Source organism: Aedes albopictus, chromosome 1 (assembly GCF_035046485.1).
Source record: "Aedes albopictus strain Foshan chromosome 1, AalbF5, whole genome shotgun sequence".
NCBI classification, from domain to species: Eukaryota; Metazoa; Arthropoda; class Insecta; order Diptera; family Culicidae; genus Aedes; species Aedes albopictus.
Genome location: NC_085136.1, coordinates 324,813,185 through 324,832,322, shown reverse-complemented (window position 1 = coordinate 324,832,322; position 19,138 = coordinate 324,813,185). Strand labels below are relative to the sequence as shown.

The following is a 19,138-nucleotide window of genomic DNA, read 5'->3' as shown; positions in this document are numbered from 1 at the left end:
TCAGGATTCTGGAGAGAATCCTTTCAGGATTCTGGAGAGAATCCTTTCAGGATTCTGGAGAGAATCCTTTCAGGATTCTGGAGAGAATCCTTTCAGGATTCTGGAGAGAATCCTTTCAGGATTCTGGAGAGAATCCTTTCAGGATTCTGGAGAGAATCCTTTCAGGATTCTGGAGAGAATCCTTCCAGGATTCTGGAGAGAATCCTTTCAGGATTCTGGAGAGAATCCTTTCAGGATTCTGGAGAGAATCCTTTCAGGATTCTGGAGAGAATCCTTTCAGGATTCTGGAGAGAATCCTTTCAGGATTCTGGAGAGAATCCTTTCAGGATTCTGGAGAGAATCCTTTCAGGATTCTGGAGAGAATCCTTTCAGGATTCTGGAGAGAATCCTTTCAGGATTCTGGAGAGAATCCTTTCAGGATTCTGGAGAGAATCCTTTCAGGATTCTGGAGAGAACCCTTTCAGGATTCTGGAGAGAATCCTTTCAGGATTCTGGAGAGAATCCTTTCAGGATTCTGGAGAGAATCCTTTCAGGATTCTGGAGAGAATCCTTTCAGGATTCTGGAGAGAATCCTTTCAGGATTCTGGAGAGAATCCTTTCAGGATTCTGGAGAGAATCCTTTCAGGATTCTGGAGAGAATCCTTTCAGGATTCTGGAGAGAATCCTTTCAGGATTCTGGAGAGAATCCTTTCAGGATTCTGGAGAGAATCCTTTCAGGATTCTGGAGAGAATCCTTTCAGGATTCTGGAGAGAATCCTTTCAGGATTCTGGAGAGAATCCTTTCAGGATTCTGGAGAGAATCCTTTCAGGATTCTGGAGAGAATCCTTTCAGGATTCTGGAGAGAATCCTTTCAGGATTCTGGAGAGAATCCTTTCAGGATTCTGGAGAGAATCCTTTCAGGATTCTGGAGAGAATCCTTTCAGGATTCTGGAGAGAATCCTTTCAGGATTCTGGAGAGAATCCTTTCAGGATTCTGGAGAGAATCCTTTCAGGATTCTGGAGAGAATCCTTTCAGGATTCTGGAGAGAATCCTTTCAGGATTCTGGAGAGAATCCTTTCAGGATTCTGGAGAGAATCCTGTCAGGATTCTGGAGAGAATCCTTTCAGGATTCTGGGGAGAATCCTTTCAGGATTCTGGGGAGAATCCTTTCAGGATTCTGGAAAGAATCCCTTCAGGATTCTGGAGAGAATCCTTTCAGGATTCTGGAGAGAATCCTTTCAGGATTCTGGATAGAATCCTTTCAGGATTCTGGAGAGAATCCTTTCAGGATTCTGGAGAGAATCCTTTCAGGATTCTGGAGAGAATCCATTCAGGATTCTGGAGAGAATCCTTTCAGGATTCTGGAGAGAATCCTTTCAGGATTCTGGAGAGAATCCTTTCAGGATTCTGGAGAGAATCCTTTCAGGATTCTGGAGAGAATCCTTTCAGGATTCTGGAGAGAATCCTTTCAGGATTCTGGAGAGAATCCTTTCAGGATTCTGGAGAGAATCCTTTCAGGATTCTGTAGAGAATCCTTTCAGGATTCTGTAGAGAATCCTTTCAGGATTCTGTAGAGAATCCTTTCAGGATTCTGTAGAGAATCCTTTCAGGATTCTGGAGAGAATCCTTTCAGGATTCTGGAGAGAATCCTTTCAGGATTCTGGAGAGAATCCTTTCAGGATTCTGGAGACAATCCTTTCAGGATTCTGGAGAGAATCCTTTCAGGATTCTGGAGAGAATCCTTTCAGGATTCTGGAGAGAATCCTTTCGGGATTCTGGAGAGAATCCTTTCAGGATTCTGGAGAGAATCCTTTCAGGATTCTGGAGAGAATACTTTCAGGATTCTGGAGAGAATCCTTTCAGGATTCTGGAGAGAATCCTTTCAGGATTCTGGAGAGAATCCTTTCAGGATTCTGGAGAGAATCCTTTCAGGATTCTGGAGAGAATCCTTTCAGGATTCTGGAGAGAATCCTTTCAGGATTCTGGAGAGAATCCTTTCAGGATTCTGGAGAGAATCCTTTCAGGATTCTGGAGAGAATCCTTTCAGGATTCTGGAGAGAATCCTTTCAGGATTCTGGAGAGAATCCTTTCAGGATTCTGGAGAGAATCCTTTCAGGATTCTGGAGAGAATCCTTTCAGGATTCTGGAGAGAATCCTTTCAGGATTCTGGAGAGAATCCTTTCAGGATTCTGGAGAGAATCCTTTCAGGATTCTGGAGAGAATCCTTTCAGGATTCTGGAGAGAATCCTTTCAGGATTCTGGAGAGAATCCTTTCAGGATTCTGGAGAGAATCCTTTCAGGATTCTGGAGAGAATCCTTTCAGGATTCTGGAGAGAATCCTTTCAGGATTCTGGAGAGAATCCTTTCAGGATTCTGGAGAGAATCCTTTCAGGATTCTGGAGAGAATCCTTTCAGGATTCTGGAGAGAATCCTTTCAGGATTCTGGAGAGAATCCTTTCAGGATTCTGGAGAGAATCCTTTCAGGATTCTGGAGAGAATCCTTTCAGGATTCTGGAGAGAATCCTTTCAGGATTCTGGAGAGAATCCTTTCAGGATTCTGGAGAGAATCCTTTCAGGATTCTGGAGAGAATCCTTTCAGGATTCTGGAGAGAATCCTTTCAGGATTCTGGCGAGAATCCTTTCAGGATTCTGGAGAGAATCCTTTCAGGATTCTGGAGAGAATCCTTTCAGGATTCTGGAGAGAATCCTTTCAGGATTCTGGAGAGAATCCTTTCAGGATTCTGGAGAGAATCCTTTCAGGATTCTGGAGAGAATCCTTTCAGGATTCTGGAGAGAATCCTTTCAGGATTCTGGAGAGAATCCTTTCAGGATTCTGGAGAGAATCCTTTCAGGATTCTGGAGAGAATCCTTTCAGAATTCTTTAGAGAATCCTTTCAGGATTCTGGAGAGAATCCTTTCAGGATTCTGGAGAGAATCCTTTCAGGATTCTGTCGAGAATCCTTTCAGGATTCTGGAGAGAATCCTTTCAGGATTCTGTCGAGAATCCTTTCAGGATTCTGTCGAGAATCCTTTCAGGATTCTGTCGAGAATCCTTTCAGGATTCTGTCGAGAATCCTTTCAGGATTCTGTCGAGAATCCTTTCAGGATTCTGTCGAGAATCCTTTCAGGATTCTGTCGAGAATCCTTTCAGGATTCTGTCGAGAATCCTTTCAGGATTCTGTCGAGAATCCTTTCAGGATTCTGTCGAGAATCCTTTCAGGATTCTGTCGAGAATCCTTTCAGGATTCTGTCGAGAATCCTTTCAGGATTCTGTCGAGAATCCTTTCAGGATTCTGTCGAGAATCCTTTCAGGATTCTGTCGAGAATCCTTTCAGGATTCTGTCGAGAATCCTTTCAGGATTCTGTCGAGAATCCTTTCAGGATTCTGTCGAGAATCCTTTCAGGATTTTGTCGAGAATCCTTTCAGGATTCTGTCGAGAATCCTTTAAGGATTCTGTCGAGAATCCTTTAAGGATTCTGTCGAGAATCCTTTAAGGATTCTGTCGAGAATCCTTTCAGGATTCTGTCGAGAATCCTTTCAGGATTCTGACGAGAATCCTTCCGAGATTCTGAGGAGAATCCTTCCATGAATCTGAAGAGCAGGCTTTCCAAATGTACATCCTTCTCGCAACAGCCCGCGCAAGGCTGAATCGACACTCTCTTATGTGTGCAGACCATCTCTCGTTACCGTGTGCAACACCATCAGTGAGAAATGTATCGCCAACGCACACGCATGAGCGAAAGATGTATTGAAACAGCCGCTGCTTCGGCTGCTTGCCTGACAGTTGCATACTCGAGTCGTTTCGAGCCGAGTGGGAAAGGTCGTCAGTATTGTTGGCCGCATGGCGATGACAATCTTCGGTTAACCAAGCCGGCTGTCGCGTAAAGGGTGTCATAGGCTGTCACGGGAGCACATGGCTTAACGCTAAAAGTTATTCACAAAATATGTGCTCAATAAATATTTTTTTTACAAACATGATATGCCTTTCACAAGATGCCCCAGGGGCGAAAAGAAGTTTGTGCCAGCGTTTGTCAAAATTGTAATCTGGCTAAAATATACCACTGATGTGAGATTCAACTCTCTTTTATATTGAAAACATGGCAGTGCATTTCACATGCCAATAAAAAATAATGCTATGTTAAATAATACTCTACTAGAATAAGGCTTACAGGCACATATTCTCTATTTGAAAAAATACATAATACATGAAACGCGTCGATAATTTTGAGCGTGCGATATACCACGATACTCGAACTCGACTGGTTCAATAGAAGTAAAATGCCCGGGCCAAGCGCAGCGATTTTCGTCACTTCGTGTCCAGCCAACCAGAGACGGTTTGGGCTAGAGCCGAGGTTGTCATCGGCGAACGAACGCACAGCGAAAGCAGACGATGTGAGCAGTTCCCGACAGTGATGTTGTAGGTCGCATGAGTTTCGTTATGTGGGCTGTCATGAACCATGCATTCACAAGGCTGTCATGGGAATAAGAGTGTGACAGCCATCAAAATGCTATCATGATGCGGTACTTTTGGGAAGGCTGCTGAGGAGTATCCTTCCTTGATTCTGAGGAGAATCCTCCTAGGATTTTGAGGAAAATCCTTTCAAGCATGAGATGCTAGCAGATGAAATTCCTTTCGCCAGCAAACATCAGTTCGTGTTACCAAAGCATCCGATCACCGACCTCATTATCAAGGCCTATCACGAGGAGCTGGTGCACATCGGTCCATCTGGTCTACTGGCGGCCCTTCGTCTGATGTTTCGGCGTCCAGCAGTCGTACGGAAGACTACGAGATCCTGCGTCTTCACTGTTTTCTTCCAAACCAAAGCTTTCAGCCAACTTATGGGAAGCTTGCAGTCATTCTGGGTGAATCAAGCACATCCTTTCGAAAAGACTGGCGTAGACTACCCAAATGTCATTTAACTATTCTGGCCACCCCTGGATGGTCATTCTAGACAAGCAGGAGAAAAAAGATACACTTTTTCCTTGATAAGGTGGTGTTGCCTTCCCTCAATCCAGTAATAAGAAAAAGAAATTAAAATTATTCCGAACAAAAAAAAACGAAAAATGTAAGTCCAACCAAGAAAATGGCAATAACGACTGTCGCGATAGTAGACTATTCAAAATGGGTAGGACCTGCCTCGCTCGCACCAAGTCGTTCCTCATTAAGAAAACCCCGAAGGGATGGATGGGATCAAAGCTAGCCCTATTGGATGAGAGGGGAGATTGTCTGTAATGCTTAATGGAACAGAAAGCATCTACGATTGGTGATAAGTTGTGCAGTTGGGACGCCTACCCGACTAGAATATTGTAACAAAAATGTAACATAATCCTACCAAATCATGATATTTATAAATCATTGTGATATAATCATGTTCAACATCTTTGGTGTTTTCAAAATACTATAACTCAATTATATCGCATTATGTTATAAATGTTGAATTATAACTTATTTTATTATAATGAAGTTTTGAGTCTTCGATATTTGAAAAATTATGTTACAAAATTGTATCAAATTTTGATAGAAAACGGTTATCCTGAGGTTAAATTTTATATCAAATTTTGTTATAATTTTGATATAATTATAACAAAATAGATTGTAATCTTGGTTAGACCAGAGTACCTTTTGTTACAATTTTAGCTATTTGAACATCGTCCTGCTTCTAGTTTACAACATAATAAGTTATAGAAAAATATTTTAATATCATAACACAATATGATATAAACTTGATATAAATTTCTAGTCGGGTAGCAATTTGAGACCACATCACAGTCTTCAGACATGGGGCGTCCGTCCCCATTTTCCCTATTTTCCCACCGAGCAGCGTTAAAGTGAGTGACACGAATCCGGCGCGGGGACCAAAAGAAGCGGAAATGACTTTTCTTTGGCCTTGGTTCCGTTTCTTTTGCAGAATGCAAAAGAGCCGTTACTCCGCGGATTACTTATGGGTACCTACAGGATGATAAGATGCGGGAGCCAGGTGGGGAAGGGTGGGCATCGTCGCCACCGGTAAGTAAAATAAATACAAATCTCGCGTTTAGTATCATACAGGCGTATCTACAATGATCGATTTCTCTTCATCGATTTTCTCTTCGGATTATTCCGGAAAATACAGACAATATTCGGATGATCTCTCGGTGTATTTCGGTAAATGACGCCTAGGACTAGCTTCTAAAACAACAAAAACAATCGAAAACGATTTGCCGGCCAAGTTATAGACCAAAGAGAAAATCGATTAAGAGAAATCGATCATTGTAGATACGCCCGTATGATACTAAGCGCGAGAAATACATCTTAATGTGGCCTGCCTGCCTGCCAGTGTCAGCCGTAGTCCAAGAAAATGGTGGATGGACTATATGCGGACTCACTCAGGTACAGAAGCAGCGGCTTTGTTGACTGGTGAGAAATTTGTCCTCGAGGGACACGGACGGATGAGCAGCAGTCTACGTGGACCAGCGAAGATATACCTGTTCGAAAAGTAGAGAAGGTGGCTTCGCTTGACGACGCTTTCATTCGGTGGAAATGTTTCTGGATGGGTCATTTAGTGTGGTTTTCGTTTGTTCAAGATTTAGATGAAGCATGGTGCTCTAGAATTGGAGTATCGTTCAGGCAGTGTTGTCATCTAACAAACAGAATTCAAACCATTGTATGGTCGTAGAAGAGCAACGATTTCTTCTCAAACATCGCTTCACTACCTTCCGACAATCGCGCGGTCCGCCACCACCGTCAGCGCCTGGCTTATCTAGGACCAAGGTTGTGAATGTGAAGTTACAGATTATACTATCGCTAAAACAGGGTTAAGTGTGATTGAGTTGTCACTAACCGATCTAAACTTCCCCATCTGTTCCTCCTCATCCCCCACCATTCCATTCAACGCCACCAGAACGCACTCTCAATCAAGATATCGCCTTTGTCTCTGTATCTCATTCCATGCTCTCTCTCCACTCTATGACGGACGGACGGACGAACAGGAAGCTGAAGAGAAAACAGGAAAAGTTCTGCAAGCAACTCTACAAAAGATTAAATCTACTAAATTTCCCGGAATGTCAAAACTTGCTCGGCATTCCCTCGTACCACCGGTTGTACGAGAAGGCATCAAGCGGCGACAGCAGCTCCGGTGGCACCGGGGGCGTCGGAAGCGCGGACTTTGATAATCTGCTCGAGTACGGCAACTGGTTCGCGAGCAGCAGCAGCAGCAACGGGAGCCTTCTGGAGTGGAACAATGGCAGCGGCGGAGGCGGTTCTGTCAATGGCACCTCTCTGGATGGCGGCTTTGTCATCAACGGATCGCTGATGGGTGGAGGGGAGGGAGGTCTGGGACCGGTGCTGCCACCGTTCGAACTCTGGCAAACGGTCCTGATAGCGATATGTCTGGCGATTTGCATAATACTCACCATAGGTGGCAACATTCTTGTGCTGCTGGCGTTCATCGTGGACCGGAGCATCCGACAGCCGAGTAACTACTTCATCGCATCACTCGCGGCTACCGATATGCTAATAGGTGAGTTGTGTTGTTTGAGGAGGGGGCGGGGCTTGCGTTGATTTTTATTACTTGGAATGACTTGCATTTTCCTTTCTCTTCCGCAGGAACCGTTTCGATGCCATTCTACACGGTGTACGTCCTCATGGGCTACTGGGATCTGGGCCCGTTACTGTGCGATTTGTGGCTGTCGGTGGATTACACCGTGTGTTTGGTGTCTCAGTACACGGTGCTGTTGATAACGATTGATCGATTTTGCTCGGTGAAGATTGCGGCCAAGTATAGGAGCTGGCGAACGAAGAACAAGGTCATCTGGATGGTTACGATAACGTGGATCATCCCGGCTTTGCTGTTTTTCATCTCGATTTTCGGCTGGGAGCACTTTGTGGGGTACCGCGATTTGGCTCCTGGCGAGTGTACGGTGCAGTTTCTGAAGGATCCGGTTTTCAATACGGCTTTGATAATCGGATACTACTGGACCACGTTGGTGGTGCTGTTTGTACTGTATGGAGGGATTTACAAAACGGCTTATGATATGCAGAAGAAGAGCGAAGCTAAGCAGCGGAAGATGCAATCAATGGTAGCCCTGGGGAATGCCATGACTGGGTTGACAGGTCAAGCAGCGGGTATCGGGATATCTAAAACGCAGAGTACTTTACTAAGTCAGGATAAGCCATTGCCACTGCCAACTACACCAGCGTCGAATATGATGCTTCCTGCAACGTTGGCCTTAGCCTCGAACCAAATGCAGAAAGAAGAAGCCGGATCCAGTAGGAAAAGCTCAATGCCAAAGCCAAAAGACGAGAAGGTGGACGATCAGAGGAAGAGTAAAGAAGAGAAAGAAGGTGACAAGAGTGAGCGATCTAGTAGTCCGGCATTCGATTCGGACGATGAGAGCTCAGCGAATACAAAGCAGCAGCAGGAGGAAGCGCGAGTTGCCAAGAAGCGGACTTCACTGGCTGGATTGCTCGTAGGAGCTTCAGCGACTGTTCTGTCGAATAGGTACAACAATGGGGCGGTGAAAACAACGACAACTCCTACCAGTGAGCAAGGAAAGCCGAAAAGGTCTCCAAGCAATCCTAACAAGAATGAAGGACTGCCAAAAATCACAGAGGCAAGCATAATGGACTCTGACAATACGGATGGGAAACCTCAGGTGTCCCCTCTGAAGCCGACGCCGGTGCAGTCTCCCATTTCGCCAGTGGACATCGAACCAGTGGTGGTGGCCAAATCCGAGCGAGCTCCGGAGATTTCCCACACAATCTTAACGCCACCCTATGGTTTTCAAGGTAGCCCTAGGGCTTCCGACAGTCCACCGTCCAAATCAGACAGGCCTCATAGTATAATAAGTCAAGGGGACTCGACCGTCACGTACGACGCCATGGTCAGTATGGACGGTGCCGACCTCCGATTCATGGACGAAAGTTCAGTTGTGGTTCCCTCGCCGCAGTACGAGAGTCCTCCGTCGGCATTCGCTGTCGTGCAACCTCGCTCGCCAGCACACTCCGCTGCCCAAAGCATAGCAAATCCTTCACTTCTCCAGAAGGCTCTCATTCGAGCAACGGCGCAATCCCAACAGCCGCCTCCAACCGTTCTCCTACGTACCATCGACGTAGGTCCCCTCTCCCCCACGGGCCAACAGAACACCATACAGCCCATCAATAAGTTTAGTACAACAGTCACAGTAGCCTCTCAGAACCCGGACAAACCGGTCACCGTGTTGAACAGCTCCTGCACAAACCACCCAACCGTAGATCAGGCCTTACCGCAGCACTCGTCGGCGGACAGCCCGAGCCTTAATTCGAGAATGCGATCAAACAATCCTACGTCGGTTTCAAGCACTTCCTCGAATCCCAAACCATCGACGGCCCCCGCAGCCCCGGAACAACCCACGCCAACCACCTCGACAACGACCAGCAGCAGCACGGCAGCGCCTGCCGTTACATCACCCCCTCCCCAAACCAACGCCCTCCCACCCAGCACCGTGCAAACGCAAGTATCTTCCTCGACGACCAACAACACCCCGAGCGGAGCAACGATCACCATCAACCCCTGCCTGGAGCGACAGACCTCCAGCAAGCGGGACTTCATCCGGTCGATCGGCAAAAGACTGAAAGGCAACAAGAAGGCCGGATCGCTTGGGGTGGGCCGGCAAAAGTCCAAATCGGAGAATCGGGCCCGCAAGGCGTTCCGGACGATATCGTTCATCCTGGGGGCGTTCGTGGCCTGCTGGACTCCGTACCACGTGCTGGCCCTGGTCGTGGGGTTCTGTAGGAACCCACCGTGCATCAACGAGCACCTGTTTATGTTCTCGTACTTCCTGTGCTACGCCAACAGCCCGATGAATCCGTTTTGCTACGCACTTGCCAACCAGCAGTTCAAGAAGACTTTCACGCGGATCCTGCGCGGGGATCTGCATATGACTTAAGGGGGGATGGGTGGGGGGTATTGTGGGGTGAAGGATGTGTTTTCTGTTAGGCGGAACGAGGCTGGACTAGTACAGTGGAGGTTTGATGGTATCTTTTGAGTTTCTTGTGAAAATTTGTGGATTTGGGGCTGAAGCAGTTTGGGTAGTTTCTCATGGCTGGTCTGCCAAGCCAACTATGGAGATTTGTCACTTGTGTACTAGTGTGCCAGGTTCAGTAGAATAGACAACAGTCTCTGTATTCGAAACAGCATGGCTCACTACCCAGGGTATACCAAGTATTTGACAATGTTATCTGTAATCCTAAATATCAAGTCATGTCCTTTGAGAATTTGTACATTATTGATGCCTTGTAATATCTAATATTAGCTGTCCTTTGTTCGTTCAAAACTACAAATCAGTAGATTTGATAAGTTAAGACTAAAATTGATTAACTCAGTTCATAGCAGTTAAGCAGTTGTCTCAAGTTTTCCAAATTATCCGAAACTTCGAATCAAAAGTTCTTCATTCTTGATGAACTAAGGCTCGCATCGTGGGCACAACTATGATGTATTTAATGACGTTATATTGAAAATGTGGGATACCTTAAAAGTACAGTCAGGAAGCCAGAGTAACTCATAGGATAATAGTTTTATTATGGTTTTATGATGGTTCTAAGAATACATCTGAGCCCATTTGTCCTTTACAGATTACATTCATCACAATAAAATGATGTTAGAGAAATATCACTTTGATGTCGAATTACAAAACGTTTGTTTGTGGCTTTAATTATCTGCAAGTCGATCTATGACGTAAATTTTGGAACCTTTAAAATATTCTGACCAGACAACAATTTTTGTAAACTATTCCTAGGGGAACCTTTTGGAAATACTATGGAAAATGCTCATGAAGTATCCGGGGAGAAATCTCCGAAGAAATATTTAGAAGAATGTCAGAAGGACAAACCTTATGTAAAAAGAAAACCTAGTAGATTACCAAAAGTGATCCCTAGAGAAATCTGTTAGGAAATCTTTATAGAAATTTGTGAAAGCATCCTTAAAGGAGTTGAAAAAAAGACAATGCATTCCAAACAAACTGCTGAAAAAAAACATGAGAATGCCTCTGAGAAGTTTGGCAAAATTCTAGAAAATTTGTAGTTGCGTTGACAGAGAACTTTCCAAATTTAAAATTTCTGCGAAAATTATTGCAGAAACTCCTGAAGAAATTCCAGGGCATAATATCAGGAGAAAATCTTGAAAAAAAGTTTATCAATTACTCAAGTATTTTTTAGTTAAATCGCCATGAATACCAGTCTATCCATCATTTACCTGAGGGAGAGGGAAGAGAGCAATAATGGATGGGATTGGGAAAAAGAAGGTAAGGGAATAGGATCGACATAATGAAAGCGTAAGGGAAGCCTACATACCACAACGGGTTCAGAACAAAAGAATATCCTGAAGAATCAGACTTCTTATGTCAGTTTAACTTATTCAAGTTTTTATCGAGTATTCGGAAACGCAGTTGCGTATATGTTACTGCGGTGGTGAAATACCAGCGTAGCCATTCGTGGAGGATTCCACTCTCGAAGAAATTCCTGGATGAAATCTTGTTCATATTCTTGCAGGAAACCCTAAAAGAACTTATTGAAATTCCTGGAGAAGTTTTAAATGTTGGAGAATTATCAGGTAGAATTTTTGAAGTGGAAAAATTGAGTGATAAAATTCCTAGAGAACTTCCTAGAGGAGTGCCCAAGCAGACTCTCTTAATGGACGCCTGGAGTAGAAATTTCTGGAAGTACTTATGCACGAAGTCTATCATGAAGTCCACGATGGCTTCCTATTCTGTAGAAATATTAAAAAAAAATGTAGTGTGGCTTCTGTTGTAAACTCTTTAGAAATTTGTTTTGGGTATTGCTTTAAAACCTAATGGAGAAAATAAAAAAAAAATGTTCTTTTAATTTTTTTGGGGAAATATTGTTTGAAAATTTCCAGAATGAATATATTGAGCAATTTCTGGAGAAGTTTGTGCAAAAGTTAAAAAATCATTAAGGAAGTCTGAAGTACATTTTAAAGTAATCACTGCAGGTATACCTCGAAAAAATCTGGGAAAAAATCTGAAAACTGATCTTGTACTTTTTTTTTTTGAAAAAAAAACATATAAAATTTCAGGCAAATAATTACAAGAGGGGTTTTCTTAGATTTTTCTGTAGGTTTCCCAAAAAATAATGTTTGAAAGAATTTCAAAAACACAAAAATTCCCTACCAAATACCTGAGCAGAATTCATGCAGGAATTATGCAATTTTTGGAAATGAAAAATCATAGAGAAAATCCAGTGGAAATTGCTGGGAACACTTGAACAATTTTCTGCACAATTTTTTTTAGAAAGTGCTAAGGCATTTCTTATAAAATTTCAGGAAGCATCTCTAAATGTCTGGAGAAATTCTTAAAAAAAATATCTGGTAATTGCCAAAGTTATTTCAGCAGACATTCGTGAGGGAAATCTTGGCCATATCCAGCTGAAAACCAAAGATGATTCCTTGTGAAATTCTTGGAAAAAAAAATTGGAACAACATCTTAAGAAAATACACTGAAGTTTTTTTCTTTCGACGGTATTGATACCGCGTAAAAAAAACTTTAGTGTACAAGAGTAATTACAGAAATGATTCCCGAAACGAGAAAGGATTCGAATCTAGGACAATTCCTGGAAAATCTGGGTGAAATGCTTTGCAAAATTTCTGAAAAGTAACACCTGAGGGAATTCCCAAAGAAATTTTTGAAACAATTCCAAATGGATTTCATGAAAGTTGAAAGTAATTCTTGAGACATCTTTAATCGAATTTGTGAAAATTTCAACATGGATTTTTTTTTGTAGACATTTCTGGAAGAGTACATCGAAGAATGTTTTGGCACATCATCAAAAACACGTCCGGAAAAGTTCCTGTAGAAAACTGTGAAGAATTTTTCGACGAAATTAGTGAAGCAATTTCTGGAAAACATTCTAGAGGAATTATTGGTAGAATCTCTAGTGCAAGTCCTGGGGATATTTGATGAAAAAATACTGAAGGAGTCGAGAAATTTCGAAACGAACCCATAGGATAATTTTTTTTAAAAATCATAGAAAAATCCCGAAGATAATGTTTAACGAAATTCCCTGGTCAACCCCTAGAGGAATTCCTTGTGATATTCCTTAAATAATTCCTGAGAAACTTCCTGGAGAAACTTTAAGTCAAACTTCTCAGCGAACTACTGAGAAAATTTTGAGGATTTTCCAAAGGAATTCCTAAATGAATTTCTGCAAGACTGCCGGGAAAAAATCCTGGAGGAATGCATGGAGAAATTCCTGGAAGAACTCTTCAAGGACCTCCTTGTAAAGATCCATGAGCAATTTTAGGCAAATTCTCCTTCTGAAGAAACTTTTCAGAACTTCCTTGTGCAAGTTGTTGAGGAATTTCTTAAGAAATTCTTAGAGAAATTCCAGAAGGAATTCCCGAAGGAATTCCTGGAGTAATTTCGGAAGAATTATTGGAGGAATTTCCGGGGGAATGCCTGAGAGAATTCACTGAGGATTTGTCGGAGAAATTCCTGGACGAATTCCTGGAGAAGTTCTTGGAATTGTCAGAGGAATTCTTGAAAGAACTCCCGGAGAAATTCCGAAAGGAATCCTGGAATTTCCCGGAGGGATTCTAGGAGGAATTCTTGAAAGAATTTTGAAGGAATTTCTGGAAGAATTCTTGCAGGAATTCCGGGAGAAATGACATGTGGAATTCCTGGAGGCATTTCCTGAGGAATTCTTGGAGAAATTCATGGAGGAATCCCTAGAGGAATTCCTGGAGGAATTCTTAGAATAATTCCCATAGGAATTTCTGGAGTAATTCCCAGAGAAATTCCAGGAGGAATCCTTACAGGTGTGTCTGTAGAAATCCCTGGAGGAATTCTGGGAGAATCTCTAGAGGAATTCCTGGAGGAATTCCCGGAACAAATCCTGTAGAAATTCCCAGAGGAATTCTTGGGGGAGTTCCCAGATTGATTCCTGGAGAAATTCCTAGAGAAATTTTTGGAGGTTTTCCAGGAGGAATTCTTGGAGGAATTTTCAGATGAATTCCCAGAGGAATTTCTGGAGGAATTCCAAGAGGAATTAATGGAAAACTTTTCAGAGCAATTAATGGAGAAGTTCTGGAGGAATTCCCAGAGAAATTTCTGGAGGAATTCTTGGAATGATTTCCAGGGGAATTACTGGATAAATTCCCAGAGAAATTCCTGGAAGGATCCCTAGAGGAATTTCCAGAGGAATTCCTGAAGGAATTCCAAGAGGAATTATTGGAAAAATTTTCAGAGCAATTTATGGAGAAGTTCTGGAGGAATTCTAAGAGCATTCCCAGAAAAACTCCTGGAAGAATTCCCAGAGAAATTCCTGGAGGAATTTCCAGATAAATCCCCAGTGGAATTCCCTGAGGAATTCCCAGATGGATTCCACGAGGAATTCCCGGAGGAATTCACAGAGGAATCCCCATAATAACTCCTGGAGAAATTCCCAGAGTAGTTACTGGAGGAATTTCCAGAGTAATTCCTGCAGAAATACCTAGAGGAATTCTCAGAATAATTCATGGAGGAATTCCCAGAGAAATTCCTATAGGAGTTCCTTGAAGATTTCCTGGAAAAATTTATGGATCAATCCCTAGAGGAATTCCCGCAGGGATTCCTGGAAAATTCTTTGAGGAACTTCCAGAGGAATTTCCAGAGGAATTCTCAGAGAAATTCCTTGAAGAATCCCTAGAGGAATTCTCAGAGGAATTAATGGGGGAATTTCTAGAGGAATTCCTGGAGGAAATTCTAGAGAAATTCCAGGAGGAATTTCCAAAGAAATTCCTGTAGAAATTCCCAGTGGAATTCCCAGGGGTATTCCAAAAGGGATTCCCAGAGGGATTCCCGGGGGAATTCTCAGAGGAATTGGCAGAATAATTTCTAGAGGCATTCCTGGATTTATTCCTGAAGGAATTCCCAGAGCAACTCCTGGAGGAATTCCTAGATGAATTCCCAAAGGAACTCTTAGAGGAATTTCTCTAGGAATTCCTAGAGAAATTTCTAAAGGAATTTCCAAAAGAATTTCTGGAGTCATTCCCAGAGGAATTTCTGGAGGACTTCCTAGATGAATTTTGAGAATTCTCCTGATAAATTTTCGGAAAAATTCCTCGAGGAGTCCCTGATAGAATTACTAGATAAATTTCTTAATGAAATTCTAGAGAAATTCCGGGAAGAATTCCTAGTAGAACTCCTGGGAGTAAATCCTGGGGGAATTCCCAGAGTAATTCCTGGAAGAATTTCCAAAATAATTCCTGGAGGAATTCCCAGAGCAACTCCTGGAGAAATTCCTAGATGAATTCCCAGAAGAACTTTCAGAGGAATTTCTCTAGAAATTCCTAGAGAAACTTCTAAAGGAATTCCCAAAGGAATTTCTGGAGTCATTCCCAGAGGAATTTCTGGGGGACTTCCTAGATGAATTTTGAGAATTTTCCTGTTAAATTTTCGGAAAAAATCCTCGAGGAGTCCCAATTGAATCCCTAGATAAATTCCTTAATGAAATTCAAGAGAAATTCCGGGAAGAATTCCTAGTTGAACTCCTGGGAGGAATCGCTAGAGGAATTTCCAGAGGAGTTCCTGGAGGAATTCCCAGAGAATTTCCTAGAGGATCTCCCAGAGGAATGCCTGAAGGAATTCGCAGAAAAATTTCCGTAGAAATCCCTTGGGAGTTCCTAAAGAAATTCTTATAGGAATTTCTGAAGGAATGTCTACAGGAATTCCTGGAAGAGCCCCTAGAGGAAATCCTAAAGGAATCCCTAGAGGAATTCCTGAAGGAATCTCGAGAGAAATTCCTGGAGGAATTCACAGAGGAATGCCTGGAGGTATTCGCAGAGGAATTTTCAGAGCAATTCCTGGAGAAATTCCCAGAGGTATTCCTAGAAGAATCTTTGGAAGAATTGCTTGAGAAATTCCTGGAGGAATTTCAGGAGGAATTCCTTGAGAAATTCCTTAGGAATTCCTGAAGAAATCTCTACAGGAACTCCTGGAAGAATCCCTAGAGGAATTCTCGAAGGAAGTCCAGAAAAAAATCCTAGAGGTATGTCTTGAAGAATCTCTAGAAGAGTTTCAGGATAAATCTCGGCAGGAATTCCTTGTAGAATACCCAGAGGAATCTTGAACGAATTTTCAGAGGAATCCCTGGAAGAATCCCTCAAGATATTTCGGAAGGAATCTCTGGATGATTTCTCAGAAAAATCTCTAGGGAAATTCCTGGAGGAATTTCTAAATTAATCCCTGCAGGACTTCCTGGTAGAAGGCCCAGAGGAATCTTGGAGTAATTCTCAGAGGAATCCCTGGAAGAACCCCTTGAGAAATTTCTGAAAGAATTCCTGGAGGAAATCTCAGAAATATATCTAGGGGAATTCCTGGAGGAATCCCTGGATGAATCCCTGGAGTTATCCCTAGAGTAATCCCTGGAGTAATCCCTAGAGTAATTTCTGGAATAATATCGGCAAAAGGTTATTGCAACCATAACAAATTGCAAATGCTCCATAGAAAATCAAAAAGCGCTCCATACAGAATGAACATATGTTCCATGAAAATGTGCAATGTCACCCATAAATAAATGAAAACGTTCCATACTTAATAAAAAATGTACCGGTAAAACATAAAATTTTCTCATTAAAACAGAAATTTTGCACCAATAAATAATACTGAAATGCTCCATAATAAAATATAAATGCTCCATAGAAAAATTAAATTGCACCATAAAAAATTGAAATTGCACCATAGAAAATAGACAAAGGCTCCATAAGTATTATCAAACTGCACCACATAAAATACAATTTGCTCCATAAAAAATTGAAAATTCTGCATAACTTTAAACATTTGCACCACTGAAGCAGTGCAATGTAAAGCAATTCAGCCCTGTCGAATTAAATTATGAAAATATGCTATCTATGGACGATTTTCAATTTTTCATGGAGCAATTCGTGTTTTCTATGGTGCAGTTTGATAATACTTATGGAGAATTCATCTATTTTTATGGTGCAATTTCAATTTTTTATGGTGCAATTTAATTTTTCTATGGAGCAATATTGAATTTTCTATGGGTACAATTTTATTTTTTTTATGGAGCATTTGCATTTGTCTATGGAGCATTTGTATTTTATTATGGAGCATTTCAGTATTATTTATTGGTGCAAAATTTCACTTTTAATGAGAAAATTTTATGTTTTACCGGTACATTTTTTATTAAGTATGGAACGTTTACAATTATTTATGGGTTACATTGCACATTTTCACGGAACATATGTTCATTCTTTATGGAGCGCTTTTTGATTTTCTATGGAGCGTTTCTATTTGTTTATGGGTGCAATAAATAGGCTGCCAATAATATCTGGAGGAATATCTGGATAAATTCATGCAGGACTTCCTGGTAGAATCCCCAGAATAATCCTGGAGGAAACTTTAGGGGAATTCTTGCAGGAATTTCCAGAAGAATGCCTGCAGGAAAATCTGGAGGAATTTCTGGAGGAATCCCTAGTAGAATTCCTAATGAAATTCTTGAAGGAATAATTGGAGGAATTCCTGGAGAAATCCCTAGGAGAATTCCTGGAGGAATCCCTAGAGCATTTTTTGGAAGAATCTTTAGAGGAATTCTTGAATGAATCTCTAAACGAATTTCTGGATGAAATCCTGGAAGAATTCGTGGAAGAGCCCCAGAGGGAGCTTTTGAAGGAATCCAGAATAAATTTATGTAAAAATATCAGAAAAAACTCTCTGAGGAACCCCAGTAGGAGCTTCTGTAGGATTTAGGACAATATCTCTTGGAGAAGTCCTAAACGGAGCTCTTTGAAAGAGTCTTTAATTTCAAAAGTAATGTCATAACTTCAAGACGAGTATTTGAAGGAAATTCCAGGGATTTTCCTGTAGTTCATCTCATGGTTCAGCTATTTGCTTGCAAAAGGCTTCATAGACAATTCTAAACATTTCAGATGATTTCCCAGAACAAATCTAGTTCATATTAGCCACAATTCGTGCAAATAGTGGTATTCTTCAAAAATATTTCCAATAATGTCCGAGTGCAGATATTCATTTACCAATGTAGCAAATGGTGTTCCTCTCCGGAGCCACCATACAGCCAAGTAAGTTTTCTTCCGAAATTCTCCAAGGGATTTCTCTAGGAAGCCGCAGGGGAATTTCTAGAGTAAAACTCAGAAAATTCCTGGAGGAATCCCTATGGGAGGCCCTCCAAGATTTCCCAAAAGGAAATCCTTGTGGAATCAATGGATGAATTCTCGAAAAAAAAATCAAGCATAGGGGTAATTTCGGGGTTCAGAGGAGCTTTAAAGAAAGACATTCCGGAAGTGTTTTAGGGTATCTTTATGAGAAAGCTTAAGGTGGTTTCAGGGAGTTTCAGGAGCGCTTTAAATGCATTCCAGAGCAATATTAGAGGGGTTTGAGATATGGTTGCGTGTTTAAACCCTCTCCCTTCCAGAGGCATTTCAGAAGCGTTTCAAGGGGTTCCTGAAATGCCTTTGGAATCAAAGCGCCTTCGAAATCCAATTAAAGGTCCAAGAATCCTCCTGAGACTCCGTGAGACCCCCTGATACGTCCCTGAAACTCCTTAATCTGAGACCTCCTCGAACCTGAAACCTCTGGAATCTACCTGTGCCCCTCTGTAAATCCCCCGAGTCCCCCTGAAATCCTTTAAAACGTCCCTGAAACTTCGTTAAATTCCTGAAATCTGTTGAAAAGTCACTTTACTTCCCTCTGAAAAATCCTAGAACGAAACCCTAGAAAAGCCATCCAAAACTCCCTGACTGGAATTTTTCGAGGATCCTGAAGCAATTCCTTTAAGAATTCCTGATCAATTTACTGATGAAGTTCATGAAACTGGAAGAATTTGTCGGAAAGTTGCAGGAAGAAAATTCATGTAGGAATTACTGTGAAAGCCTCTGAAGGATGTACTGGAGCCTTTGGAAACAATTCTGGAGAAATCTCTGACCGATTTCTGAAAATTTTTGTGTGACTCGGTAGTACTACCTTCCTTCCCCCACTTACAAAATGATTCAGATAACGAAAACAAGGGAATTATTCTAAGAATGGTGAATACGTAAGCAGAGGGTAAAGTAAACCATTGTATGTGCCATTTTGAAGTGCTCTGATGTTTTTCCTCAACTTCTCCACTATTGGTTAAATAGAATAACTTGAAAGAACTGAAACTATATTTTGTTCCTTAGATGTTGTTCAT

At 41.9% G+C, this 19,138-nt stretch overlaps 1 protein-coding gene across 1 annotated transcript in view; it reads left to right on the top strand.

Annotated features, from left to right (window-relative positions):
- LOC109416093 (5-hydroxytryptamine receptor 2A) overlaps positions 1-14,822 on the top strand; it is a 90,151-nt gene extending 75,329 nt beyond the window's left edge. Inside the window, exons 2-3 of the mRNA XM_029867621.2 lie at positions 6,952-7,481; positions 7,568-14,822. Of these exons, the coding sequence (XP_029723481.2) occupies positions 6,952-7,481; positions 7,568-9,888 (2,851 nt within the window). The 3' untranslated portion in view covers positions 9,889-14,822. The remainder of the gene's footprint in view (positions 1-6,951; positions 7,482-7,567) is intronic.
- Positions 14,823-19,138: the final 4,316 nt, after the last annotated feature.